At 36.0% G+C, this 14,759-nt stretch overlaps 1 protein-coding gene across 3 annotated transcripts in view; it reads left to right on the top strand.

The window, feature by feature from the left end:
• The window catches only part of PDGFC (platelet derived growth factor C), a 210,535-nt gene that overhangs the window by 120,915 nt on the left and 74,861 nt on the right, over positions 1 to 14,759 (top strand). For all 3 annotated transcript variants that reach the window (XM_063809961.1, XM_054683457.2, XM_063809962.1), the window contains one exon: positions 522 to 717. In XM_063809961.1, the coding sequence (XP_063666031.1) occupies positions 522 to 717 (196 nt within the window). The remainder of the gene's footprint in view (positions 1 to 521; positions 718 to 14,759) is intronic.

Raw genomic sequence — 14,759 nt, 5'->3', positions numbered from 1 at the left:
CATTTCACTTTCTTCAACTATCTTAATACCCTTCTTATTTTGCCATATATAAAATTAATGCAAATCTTTGAATAATTAGTTGATTGTAGCTCTTTAGCTTTTATTTTTAAGTTAGAGAATTAAAATCATTATTTGTATTTTTTAAAATAGAATTATATCTAGTGTATTTTTATTCTAAAATGTCTCATATTTGATAACTTCTCAGAAATTTGAATGTTAACTCAGCTTTATTGTGATTTTAGGACTCCAAAAGAGTTTGTAGTTGACGTTTCAGTAATTAAATTCCTTAAAAGAGTAATTTGCTATGTTCCTTCAAGTATAAATATGAAACAGGTTTTTATTCAATAATGATAAAATAATCTTTTTTCTGGATCAGTTCTGGAAAGAGTGGTATTTGGCATATATCATATAAAACACACTCAGCACTTGTCTGAGGTAAAGTGCGAATAATAAACACTTGCTTTGATACCTATAATTTTTGAAATCTAAATGTATGTCTATGTCTATGTTTTTTGCTTTAGGAGTACAAGATCCTCAGCATGAGAGAATTATTACTGTGTCTACTAATGGAAGTATTCACAGCCCAAGGTTTCCTCATACTTATCCAAGAAATACGGTCTTGGTATGGAGATTAGTAGCAGTAGAGGAAAATGTATGGATACAACTTACGTTTGATGAAAGATTTGGGCTTGAAGACCCAGAAGATGACATATGCAAGTAAGTGATCATACTTGAAATCCCAACAATGTAACAACTGTTAAAAGTCTTTCAAATTGCTTAATTTTGATGATCTGATTTTAAATGACATCTTTTGTTTTATTTTTCTGATGATCTAAGAAATTTCCAGCCTTATTGAAGCTATGTTTTATTTGAAGTCTTCATTTAAAATCGGAAGACACATTGTGCATACAAAGTCACTGTTTTCTACCTACTTCTAAAAGTATTTAATATAATTTATGGTAAAAAAAGCATACATGGAATAAAACCATTTAAAATAAGGATTAGAGAATACAAAGCTGTATAAAGGAATGTAGTTGTGCTAGAAAACCAAAGTTGCGGTTACTGCTAAAAATCTTATATTTGACCTTCCTCATAGCCAAATCAATAAAATAAATGATAAGCTACTGAAAGAAAAAGTTCTATCCACAGGTACATATTACCTGGATACATACCCATGCACAGGACTAAGAAGTTTGAATATTATATCACAAAGAAGAAATATAGTTCAGAAAGCAGCATTAGATATTTAGGCTAACGTTATGCCTTGCCAGGTAGGAATTCGTCATAATTATCCTAGAAGCGTTCATGAACCAAAGTCAGCTGGAGTATTTCACCCACGCAAAAGACCACCTACTGTATGTCATACAAATATTACTCTGTAAATCCCATATGAATACACTTGTCAAGGTTGGGTGGTCTTACTGAAGATTTTTCACTTCAATGACATTTGTATAACATGAAAATATTTTACTTGAACTTCTTCACTGGATTTTTTATTTTCTCTTTGATATACAAGTTAAAAGAGAATTTTCATCTCATGGTATATTACAGATAAATATTTCAGTACAAATGAAATAAACTTTGTACTTGCTGTCATCACAGTTTTTATCTTTAGCATTTACATAGTTACATATTCTTCACATTTGTTCTTTCTGTGACTGTGCATTTCATGTTGTTGTTTTTCCTTACATCTATAATTTTAGACTTTGAGAACTAGAAGCTACCCTGATTATCTTTAGAAGACTACAAGAGGAGTAAAGCAGATGCCCTAGATCTCATTCAGATTTGGTACCTAAACAAATGCTAAACCCATTTTTCCTAACACCTATTTAGGCAGTTTTTCATCATGCTGTACTGCACTTCTTGTCTTTTTTTATATATAAACATAATCTTGTCAAAAATTACAAGGGGTGTAAGATTTTGCCCTACTTGCAAAGTAGTGAGTAATCCTATCCCTTTTGTGGATGCTAATGAAGACAGGAGACTTCTGGGTCGGAGACAAAGGACTTCATTACAAAAGTAGCAGTCACTGGAGTATTATTAGCACTTTCTTGTGCTTTCTCCTAGAGTTCCAATTCCCACAGGTCAATACCAAGAGAGCCATGTGACACCAGCTACCCGTATTCCTTCCTAATTACACCTTCTTCTTGTCACTGCAAATATAATCATTGTCCTAAATTTTGTTACTCATTCTCCTGATTTTCTCTATAATTTCATAAGAAGTACATATTTCTCTATGTGTGATCTTACAAAAATACTTAATTCCTTGGCTGTTTTGAAATATGTATCAATGGAGTAATACCATGTGCTTTCTTTTATGATTTAACATATGTTTCAGAACAAGCAAAACTAAAAAAATTATGCTTTTAAAATTAGTTCATATTGAGGCAGATAGCTTATTAGATCATTTGTTGTCTTTGACGTATAATATTTCATCATAGAAATAATCAACCTTTTTTGTGTCTTCTGCTTTGAGGAACGTTTGACTTGTTTCCAGTTCTCCTTGTGCAAAAGAGCAATAAAACTTTGAGACTTTCTGACAATGGTTTCAGTGTTTTAAGACATTTATATTTTCAGCTTTACTAGGTAGAGTTAAATTGTTTTTTCAAAATTGTCAGTTTATACATTTCCCAACAATATACAAAAATTTTTGTTGCACAGCATTCTCACCAACTTCTGATCTGTCTTTTAAAAAACTGTAATATGGGTAAGTGTGAAATTGTACCTTATCGTTGGTTTTATTTTGTTTTTCTGATTACTAATAAGGTTGAGAAATTTTTATATTTATTATCAGCCATTCATATTACCTTTTTATCATGCCTGCTCATGTCTTTTGCTCCTTTTGTATTGATCTGTTTGGCTATTTAAATTTTACCTTTAATCTTTCTTTATTTATCTGGAATTTATTTATGTTGGTGGTATGAGGTTTTTCAGGAGGGTATCCAATAGTATGCCAGCATCATTTATTGAATAGTCATTCTTTTCCCCAGTGAAGTGCAAAGTCAGCTGACTTGCAGATCGGGTTTCTATATGTAGTCTGCTCTGTTTCTTCTGTTACTTTGGTCAATTTTGTTTTTCTTAAATGAATGACACTGTCTTAACTGCTGTAGCATTCTAGAAGCTTTGTGATAAGCAAATCTCACCTTATTTCATTCCCATTTTGGAGCATTGTGGATGTTTTGCTTTTTAGTGTAAAAATAGATCGTAGAGTTCATTGAAAGCTACTGTTTTCAACCTTGAGAAATAGTTGTAAAGTTCATTGAAAACTACTGTTGTTATTTTTATTGTAAGAACATTGAATGTATAGATCATTTTGAAGAGAACTGACATCACAGTAATAATGACTCTGTCCTTTATTTACATTGCTTTATTTACATTGCTTTATTTACAAATGGAGAACTTTATTTACATTGCTCCATTTATTGGAGTCTTGTTTAATGTCTATATGGTTTTAAAATTTTATTCATAATGATGTTGCACATCCATTATTTAGAGTTAGTTCTAGATTCCTTATAGGCTATTGCTAAAATCTTTTTTTGACACTACATTTTCTAACTGTATATTGCTGGTGTTTAGAAATGCAATCAATTTTTTAGTATTGATTTTATGTCTAGAAAACTTGTTAAGCTTTTTCATTTATTTTGACAGTTGTTGTGGAAATTATATTTTATTTATGCAAAAGATGATATCGTCTGTGAGAAGAAAGATTTTTTTCTTCCGAGTCTTTTACTGTTCCTTTTCTATCTCTTATTATGTTGTTGATTGAATTAGTATATACCTTTATCTTCTTCCTGCTTTTATTCTTCGTTTTAACTTAAACTTTAAGATTTGGAATAACTTTAGATTTACAAGATGTTGTAAAGATAGTACAGAGAGTTTTGTATACTTTTAACCCAGGTTCCTCCAATGTTAGCATCCTACATACTTTGGCATATTTGCATAACTAAGAAATCAATATTCATACAGTATTATTAACTAAACTACAGATCTTATTTGGATGTCAGCAGTTTTTCCAGTTTGTCACCTTTTCTGTTTCAGGATCTTTTTCAGATTAAACTCATTGCATTTAGTTGTAATGTCTCATTAGTCACCTAGAATCTCTGACTGTTTCTCTTTCCTTGTGTCTCATGACTAGACAGTTTTGAAGAGTACGGTCAGGTATTTTGTAGAATGTCCCCCCAGTTTAGATTGTTCACATGTTTTGTCATGCTTACACTGAGATTATAAGTTTTGGGGAAGAATTCCAAATAGGTGATATGCCCTTATCGTATCAGGAGGTACATACAACCAGCCTTACTTATTAGTGATGATGTTAGCTTTGATCACTTATGTATGGTGGTATCTGCTGGGCTTCTGCTCTGCTACGGTAATATATTTTCCTTTCATATTCTATTATTTGGATGTATGTAGCTAATTCTAGCCCACACTCAAGGAGATACTGGTTACACTCCACCTCCTAAAGGGTATATGCATATATTACTTGGAAGAAGGTTTGTCTGGCCTTCCTTTTTTCATTTCTTCCTTCTGTCATTTATATTAGTAAAAATTAATAATATTTATTTTATTCTTTGTGTTATAAGCAAAATCTATCATTATTAACTTTCTTGCTGAAATTGTTCTGTCTGCAGCCGTTGGGACTAAAGGGTTTGCTCTTAACATGTCAATATTGAGTATGATGGTTGATGAAGGTTTATGTTTTGTTTTCCTTCAATTTACTTTTTCATTTGAAGTGCTTTCCTTCGTTTTTATTTTGCTAAGAGGCATTTTCCCCTTAGGGAAAATATCTTTATTATTCTTTTCTTTTGGATTTGAAAGTAAGCTGCCAACATTATGACACTTTGTACCCACTGTGTGTTGTTAAGAACAAGGATATTTCCCATCGAACATTAGTAGCAGTATCATGTGAAATAAATTTAACATTAATATGAAACTCTTACCCAGTGTTTCCCATCATCCCCAAATGTTTTTTAATCATTTTTTCATCTTTTTGATCTAATAAAACATTATAATTGCATTTGGTTATTGTAACTCTTTCGTCTTCTTTAGTCTGGAAGAGTCTTCTTGTCTTTTCTTACCTTTCATGACATTGGTCAGGAATTTTGAACAATTCCTGACCATTCTACAGACTGTCTCTCAATATTAATTTATCTGAATATTTCTTCATAATTAGATCTCTCAATATTAATTTATCTGCATATTTCTTCATAATTAGGTCCTGCTTAAATATATTGGCCAGAATGCTCTTTGTAAGTATTTCTGATTGCTTATAATGTCACTTTCTTGCATTATCAGTGACATGAGTTTGATGACTATCCACCAGATTTCTCTGTTGTGGATGTGCTTTGTTTTTCCACATTGTAATTAATGTGATTTATGGGGATATACTTCAAAAACATGCAAATCTTGTTCTGTGGCAGTCTATCACCCAATTTTTTTAGCATCCATTTATGAGTCCACTTTTAAAGACAGTTATTCATTTTATGTTTTCTAGGCATTTTTTTGAAGTTTTCAGTTTTATTGTCATTAGTATTTTCACAATGTGTCCTTAATAGATTTTAATTTCTGCTGCATCTTTATGTCTTTTGTTTTATTGCTAATATTGTTTTGTGCTCACTCCTCTTCATTTTGCTTTGCTTTTCTGTTTCCTCACTTAGTCTTGCCTATGATTTGGTTTATTCATTGTTCTTTCAAAGAAACAAATTTTGGCTCTGTTATGACTGTTAAAGAATAATGTTTTCAAAAGGTAAAATTTGACTTCTCTGTAGATATTAAGTAAACACATATTAAATGTTTTATTTAACTTATTAATAAAGGGGTCAATCAGATGTTATAACCAGTTTAATAACAATTCAAAGAACAGACACAATTATAGATTGGGAATATAGAAATAAATGTGCAAATGGAGGCAAAATTGGCCTCTTCCACAGTGAGGGAGAGAAGTCCATTAAACTTCCACTGGACATAGTTTATTTATATGTCTATAGACAATAATTATTTTTATTTGATATAAATCATTTATACCTTACTGAATTGTAAAATAGTTCAAAGGCAATAAAAGGTGCTGAGCTCCGACAGAATTGGAGTTAGATAGCCAGGAGGGAATTATTCAAAGCAGAAATTATGAATAATTTTCCACAAAGCACAACTCTTTCTCCACATGGCTAGCTTCTCTCTCTGTATATATATATATATTTTTAATTTATTTTCTTACATTCATTATGTCCTTTGTTCTCTTCTGTTATGAAGTACTTTCTAACTTCTGAAGTTGAATGTTATTTTAATTGTTTTATTTTTAAATTGTTCATATAAACTTAATAATTTCTTTATAGATATTGTGTAGAGGCGCCCTGCCAATTTTGATAATGTGGTATTTTATTTTCGGTCCAGTTCAAGATTTTTACAATATCTATTGTTCTCTTCTTTTAAAGCATAGATTATATAGAAGCAATTTTTAAATTTTCATATATATATGAGTTTTTAAAATGCAGTTACAGATTTCTAAGTTGTGTTTTGAATAATTAAGTTGTTTGAAATTTAATAATTGCTTCATTTGCTTCAGATATTTAGTTTTTTCAAATATTCTTTGTTCAAAGAATGCATGTTTTTGCAGTAGTGTATTTATGTTCCTATTACATCAATTTTTGCAGTTGTGCACAGCATCTGTATCTTTTCTGATATTTTCTTTGTGATATATCAATTTCTGAGACAGTTGCATTAAATTATTTTAATAGAGGTTACATATATTTGCAGATTTCACCTTGTTGGTCTGTTGAAAGCTTTATATCATTTAAAATTATGTTAGTTGATGCATACAATTTCAGAAATGTAATATTCTTTATTGTTACTAATCTTTTGTTTTAGCCTCAAGAAGTATATTACGCCTAATGTTAATGTAGCAACATCAAGTAATTTTGGTTATTTTTGTCCGGCATTCTTTCCATTCTTTTACTTTCAACTTTCTTATGTCCTTGTTTGTATGTGTCCAGTCATGTTAGTATGTGTGTCTGTATGTTATAGTTGTCTCTCTAGAAAGGAACATGAGTAGCATTAAAAAATTCCAAAGAAATCTTCATATTTTCACTGTGGAATTTAATCTAGTACGTCGATTGTTTGTATGGATATTTTGGATTCTATTCTATTACTTCTTTTGTACTCATTTTCTGTTGCTTCAGTTTCCTTTCTTGCATTCATTTAGCTTGTTTTCTTATTCCATTTTTCTTTTCTACTAATTTAGACTGTACATCAATTTCTATTTTGAATGACTACTTTAGAAGTGCACACTGAACTTAAAAATATCTAAAGCCAATCAATGTTTGCCCTATGCCAAATAAGATAACTGAGAACAATTTAACTAACTAAATGCTAGCTTCTAAGACACCATGACACTATGTTGAGAAAACAGAGCTGAGTTTATTTGCTTTCTGTGGTGATGGAAAATTTTACCTTGACAGATTTAATAGTGAATTGGAGGAAGAAAAGCTAAACCAGATTTTGTTAATTTGGAGTTTGGTCTAAGATGAATTTTTCAGTGTGGGGACTTGATTAGGATTGGGCAAGAATCAGGATATAATAGTTTAGAAGAAGCAGAAATAGCAAGGCAAGGATTTTGAGGACAGGAGTTCAGTAGTATTAGGTAGTAAACTATTGATGCTTCAGTTGAAGGAGTTAACAGTTCTTTTGGGAAGTTCCTATAATGAACAGTAAAGTTATTGTCCTTGGCAAGAATCTCCTGGAGTCTACTGAAGACAATAAAATAGATAAGTTACTGTAAACAGTGAACTGGGGAGGGTAGGTGGTTTTGGTCCTTATTGTCCAAGCTGGTTTTGGTTCTCACCACAGTTACTACCACTCCTGAGAATATGTAACTGGGTTTTGGACTGTAATTCACAATTTCAGTCTTGTTCATGATGGCAGGAAAAAGACAGGATAAACAAACAAACAAAAAATTCAGTACCTCTTTAAGATATGTTGTGGGAACCCTACTATAAAGTCAGCTAAGAACAGTTGCCTGGTGTTGTGGAAGATGCTATGGTTCCTTTCTGTGGTATGCCTACCTCAGCCGCTGGCAAGGGGAAGGGGAAGCAGATTAGCTTAAAGTGTTTATTACATATCCCCAAGACTTGCTTTAGGAGCCCATCTGTGCTGGAGCACATGCATGGTGGTTACTGTCTCATCCTGTTTGGACTGCTGTAACAAACCATAAACTGGGTGGCTTATAAAGCACAGAATTTTATTTCTCACAGTTCTGGATGCTGGGAAGGCCAAGATCAAGGCACCAGCAGATTGTGTATCTGGTGATGGAGGACCAGCTTCCTGGTTCAAAGATGACTGTCTTCTCTCTGTGTCTTCCCATTGTTAAATGGGTGAGGGATCTCTTGTGGGCCTCTTCTATTAGACTGCTGATCCCGTTCATGACCTAATCATCTCCCAAATACCCTACCTTCAAATACCATCACCTTAGGGGTTAGGATTTCACATATGAGTTTTGCAAGGACACAAACATTCGAACCATACCAGTGACCTAAACAAATCACCAAAGCTTTAAGGAAGAAGAGGAGGGTGTGTTGTAGTTGTGTAGGCAAACATAGTGTCTGCTACAGTGCTGTGGCTTTAAATAAGAAGTAATCTAAGTATTGAAGCATAGAAAGATTAGTCATAATGAGGAGATATATGGGAATGTAATGTATATTGGGCCTTGAAGAATAGGCAAGACGTCAGTAGCTGACTAGTACCTAATGGACACTCACGAACAGTTACTGAAAATAAAATAACAGGTGGGCTACAGATAAATGAGAACTACAAATAGTGTTAGACTGGAGATAGAGAAAATAATTTGAGAACAATGTGTTTCTCTGGAGCCTGAGATGCCTTGGAGGTGTGGTAAGTGGTGGGTATGTAATGGTAGAGAGGATCAAATTGTGAAGAACCTTGACTACTAAGCTGAGAGATTTGAACTTCCCTTTTTAGGCTATCAGAAGAAATGGTTTTGTTGCGGAACAGGGTCAGGTACTGGTCTATATTTTAGGAAGAGAATGCTGATAGAAGCATGCAGAGTATGTTGAAGGAGGAATTGAAGGCAATCCCTCCTTGGAGGGATTTTGTTATGTTTTAGTTGGAGATATTTTGTTATTTCTCAAACACAAAACTTTAGAGGTATATATTTTCTCAGACTTAGAGCTTGGCTAATTTTTTTTTTCTGCTTGATGGATTAATAGAAAGCATGTTGCTCTATTACCACTACTGTTTTCTTTGTTATCACTCTGGGTAGGAATGGGAATAGGGTTGCCTGTGCACTTGTGTGCAAAGAAAACCTTTAAATCGTCCCAGTGCTTTTTATTTGAAAGATATATTATCTTTTGCCCCAGAGCACAAGCTGTGGGAGAAACAAAATGACCAATTTCAGTATTGCTGACATTATAAACATTTATACTGAAGACAAACCAAAGAATAACTTAGAGTGTTAAATGTCCATTCTGTTGTAGAAGAGATGGCCTTTCTCTTTTTTCTTCGTGTTGAACAGGGGAATTTTACATGGGACCTGAGAAGAGGAGAGACCAATATTGCATCAGATCTAGAAATAATCATACCATTCTGCTAGAGATATGCCATAATAAAATAAGTTTCCTGAACAGGTAAAGGCTTACATTGAAACATATAGGGATTCATACAAAGAAGTGTTAATTTAAGACTCTTTTATCAAATGACCACAGATAGTTAGCTAGTGTATTAGTCCATTCTCATGGTGCTATAGTGAACTGCCTGAGGCCAGGTGTGGTGGCTCATGCCTGTAATCCTAGCACTTTGGGAGACCAAGATAGGTGGCTCACCAGAGGTCAGGAGATTGAGACCAGCTTGGCCAGTTTGGTAAAACCCTGTCTCTACCAAAAAAAGAAAATGAGCTGGGCATGGTGGCACGTGCTTGTAATCTCAGTTACTTGGGAGGCTGAAGTGGGAGAATTGCTTGAACCTGGGAGATGGAGGTTGCAGTGAGCCAAGATTGTGCTACTGCACTCCAGCCTGGGTGACAGAGTTAGATCCTGTCAAAAATTAAAAAAAAAAAAAAACTGCATGAGACTGGGTAATTTATAAAGGAAAAAGGTTTAATTTACTCAGTTCCACAGGGCTGGAGAGTCTTCAGGAAACTTACAATCATGGTGGAAGGGGAAGCAAACACATCCTTCTTCACATGTCAGCAGGAAGGAGAAGTGCTGAGCAAAAGAAGGAGAAGCCCCTTATAAAACCATCAGATCTTGTGATAACCCACTCACTATCATGAGAACAGCATGAGGGCAACCACCCCCATGATCCAATTACCTCCCATCCGGTCACTCCCATGATGTGTGGGGATTATGGGAACTACAATTCAAGATGTGATTTGGATGAGGACACAGCCAAATTATATCATTCCTCCCCGGCCCCCCTCCCAAATCTCATGTCCTCACATTTCAAAACACAGTCATCACTTTCCAACAGTCCCCCAAAATCTTAACTCTTTCAAGCATTAACCCAAAAGTCCAAGTCCAAAGTCTCATTTGAGACAAGGCAAGTCCCTTCTGCCTATGAGCCTGTAAAATCAAAAGCAAGTTAGTTACTTCCTAGATACAATGGGGGTACAGGCATTGATTAAATACACCCATTCCAAATGGGAGAAATTGGCTTAAACATAGGGGCTATAGCATGTGACATATAATATAACATGTAAGTCCAAAATCCAGTGGGGCAGTCAAATCGTAAAGTTCCAAAATGAACCCCTTTGAGTCTGTGTCTCACTTTCCGATCATGCTGATGCAAGAGGTGGACTCCCATGGCCTTGGCAGCTCTGTACCCTGTGGCTTTGCAGGGTACAGCCCCACTCTCAGCTGCTTTCAAAGGCTAGCATTGAGTTTCTGTGGCTTTTCCAGGTGCACAGTGCAAGCTGTCAATGGACCTACAATTCTGGGGTCTGGAGGACAGTGGCCCTCTTCTCACAGCTCCACTAGGCAGTGCCCCAGTGGGGACTTTCTGTAGGGGATTCAACTCCACGTTTCCCTTCTGCATTGCCCTAGCAAAGGTTCTCCATGAGGGCTCCACCCCTGCAGGAGACTTCTGCCTGGAGATACCAGTGTTTCCATAGATCCTCTAAAGGCTAAGTGGAAATTCCCAAACCTCAATTCTTGTTTTCTGTGCACCCACAGGACCAACACTACATAGAAGCTACCAAGGCTTGGGGCTTACACTCTCTAAAGCAACAGCCTGAGCTGTACCTTTACCCCTTTTAGCGATGGCTGGAGCTGCTGGGATTCAGGGCACTAAGTCCCTAGGCTGCACACAGCATGGAGACCCTGGGCCTGACCCATAAAACCATTTTTCCCTCCTAGGCCTCCATGCCTGTGATGGGAGGGCTGCTGTGAAGGTCTGTGACATTCCCTGGAGACATTTTTCCCATTGTCTTGGTGATTAGTATTTGGCTCCTTGTTACTTATGCAAATTGCTGTAGCTGGCTTGAATTTCTCTTCAGAAAGTAGGTTTTTATTTTCTACTGCATTGTCAGGCTGCAAATTTTCCAAACTCTTATGCTCTGTCACCTCTTGAATGCTTTGCTGCTTAGAAATGTTTTCCACCAGATACTCTACATAATCTCTCTCAAGTTCAAAGTTCCACACATCTCTAGGGCAGGAGCAAAAAACCGCCAGTCTCTTTCCTAAAATATAGCAACAGTGACCTTTAATCCAGTTCCCAACAAGTTCCTTATCTCCATCTGAGACCACCTCTGCCTCGACCTCATTGTGCATATCACTATCAACATTTTGGTCAAAGCCGTTCAACAAGTCTTTAAGAATTTCCACACTTTCCCAAATCTTCCTGTCTTCTGAGCCCTCCATGTCTCGAGGAAGTTTCAAACTTTCCCATATTTTCCTGTCTTCTTCTGAGCCCTCCAAATGGTTCCAGTCTCTGCCTGTTACCCAGTTCTGAAATTGGTTCCACATATTTGGGTATCTTTACAGCAGCACCCCACTACTCCCAGTACCAATTTACTGTATTAGTCCATTCTCACGCGGCTGTAAAGAACTGCCCAAGACTGGGTAATTTATAAAGAAAAGAAGTTTAATTGGCTCACAGTTCAGCAGGGCTGGGGAGGACTCAGGAAACTTACAATCATGGTGGAAGGGGAAGCAAACACGTCCTTCTTCACATGGGGGCAGGAAGAAGTGCCTAGCAAAAGGGGAAAAAGCCCCTTATAAAAGCATCAGATCTTGTGAGAACTCACTATCACAAGAACAGCATGAGGGTAACTGCCCCATGTTGGGAGAAAAGCTGAGTGTTGGGAGAGAAGCTGAGGCAGGGCTTGCATATCTGACATAATGTAAAAGAGTCTTGGAACATGTCTGGGGTCCAGGGTCTAAAACCTCTTGTGGCCTTTGGAATGTGTCTAGACTTGCTGGCTCCTTGCTTCTAGCACTCCCATTATCTCAAGTAGCCATATGTTTCAAAGAAAATGTTAAATCGTCACAGCTTTAGCTCATTCGCTTGATACACTGCTTCCTTTCAACCCCCACATCCTCACCATCTGTTTCTTTGTTTGATCACCAATAAGTAGCATGGGCTCTCAGAGCTCAGGGCTTTCGCAGCTTCCATACTAGCATTGGCCCCCTGGTCCCACTTTATCTCTTAACTTGTCTTTTCTCATTCCTTTGACTCCTCCGGACTTTGTAGCCCCCATGGCCTGGTGTTGGGTCTGATCACCCCAACAGCCACAGTGATTCAATTACCTTCCACCTGTTCCCTCTCACAACATATGGAGATTATGGGAACTAAAATTCAGGATGATATTTGGTGGGAACACAGCCAAATCATATCAGCAAGTGATTGTAACTAGTAAAAAAAGGAAATGTTTAGATTATGATACTGAAGATTTTAGGCATAGACTTTATTTAGTATCTAAAATGATGCCATCAAATCTCTTTTGGTATTTTTCTCTGCCTCTGTTGATTTCTCTGTTGATTTTTCTCTGCCTGTATAGATTTGCATTCTACTAGTTGACTTCATTCTCTATCAGGCTGTCCTCATAAGATAGCAGAGAAACTCATGAAAGTGTCAAGATATTTAGCACTTAAATGATCTTTGAAAGAGACAAAAACTTTTCCGCAAAAGCTCTGGAAAGAATTGTGATTGGCCTGGTTTGGACCAAGTATCCATATGTGAGCCAATTGCCATAGCAGAAATTAGGAATACGTGTTCCTCTGATTGGCAAGATTTGGGTTACATGCCCACCCTGAGAGCCAACTGTTGTCCTATGATTGGTGGAGAAATGGCCCCTGAAAGCAAAACATTCTTTTTTCTTTAGGAGGAGGAAGAGGTGCTGGTGTTAGAAAAATAACCATCTCTGCTATTGGTGCTTAGGACAGATAAGCATTGACAGGCAGCTTTCAAATTTAGTTACTGTTTTTACTATGCGCACTTCTGGACACAGAATAAAGTTCTCTTTAGAGTGAAGATTTTGTCAATGCCCTTTCCAGCAACTCTTTTGAATGTAGTTAGTCCAGTGGCATAATTTATAGCTTTGTTGTCCTTTGCACTCTGTAGCAATTACTTTTGTAACTTAAAAAAAAAAAAAATCATTCCCGAGAGGGCTTAAAATAGAGGGTGGGGATCTGACCAAGTCTGAGATCAAGGGATTCTGCTCTTGGCTAATGAGATGTTTTGGTTTTATATTTTGAAATGTTCAAAATCAACATTCCAAGTAGAGAAAGAAAGTGTCCTGTAACTCCCAACCTCCTGTCTGGCTCAACCACTGTCTCACTAACCCTTTACCTATTTTCCTGCCTCTTATCCTCTCCTCTTCTATTGTCAACACCTCCCTCTCTTCTCTAGCTTTCTTTCTCCAGCTTGTCTGTTTGATATTGCACAAAGATCACTTCCTTGCATCAGTTAGAAGAGTTTATGCTCTATGAGCATTTGGGGGATTTTGGAATGCCATTTTTTGTGTCATGCCCTTACTTTCCATAATTGCCTTGATACCACTGAAATAATGATGCAGTCTTTTATTTGAGTCTTCCAGTTGGCACAATGGCTTAAATATGGACAATTTCTAGAACCAAAGAAATATTCATGTTACTATCTGGCTAGCTAGCTAGTTATCTATTGTAGCATTTACCAGGAAAAAAAAAGCAATGGCAATAGAACACAAATTATCATTATTGTTATTATTACTGAGACAGAGTCTCACTCTGTCACCAGGCTGCCATGCAGTGGCACAATCTCGGCTCACTGCAGCCTCCAACTCCCTGGTTCAAGGGATTCTCCTGCCTCAGCCTCCCAAGTAGGTGGGATTGCAGGCATGTGCCACCACGCCTAGCCTAGAACACTAATTATTAAAAATAAAGTACTTCTAACTGTATAAATTTAAAAATACACTGTAATAATTCTGTTTTGGCCTTTCTTGTCTCAACCTCATCAATGTTTTGTTTAGATATACCTCCAGTATTGAAATATTAATATCATATTCCTATATGAGCTTTCAAATAACATTTTCTGAAATTCACCTGACCTTGTTAATTCTTGACCCTTGGAGTACTAGATTCTGTTCAGGTTGCAGCTGTCTTTATGGAACAGCCTCACTCCTAAAGAAGCCAATCTTTAAATAGGCTACCTCTTCAGGCTTTTATAATACAGGAAGATTCTGACTTAAAATTTATTCCTAACTGACTGATTGATTGTTTTTCATTGTTATTTTATTTCCCCTCTAAGGATTTTGTCACAATGACTAAAAAAAAAACTTT

This window comes from Pan troglodytes, chromosome 3 (assembly GCF_028858775.2).
Source record: "Pan troglodytes isolate AG18354 chromosome 3, NHGRI_mPanTro3-v2.0_pri, whole genome shotgun sequence".
In the NCBI taxonomy this organism is placed as follows: domain Eukaryota; kingdom Metazoa; phylum Chordata; class Mammalia; order Primates; family Hominidae; genus Pan; species Pan troglodytes.
The sequence above is the reverse complement of the archived record's forward strand: the minus strand, read 5'-3'. Positions and strand labels throughout refer to the sequence as shown.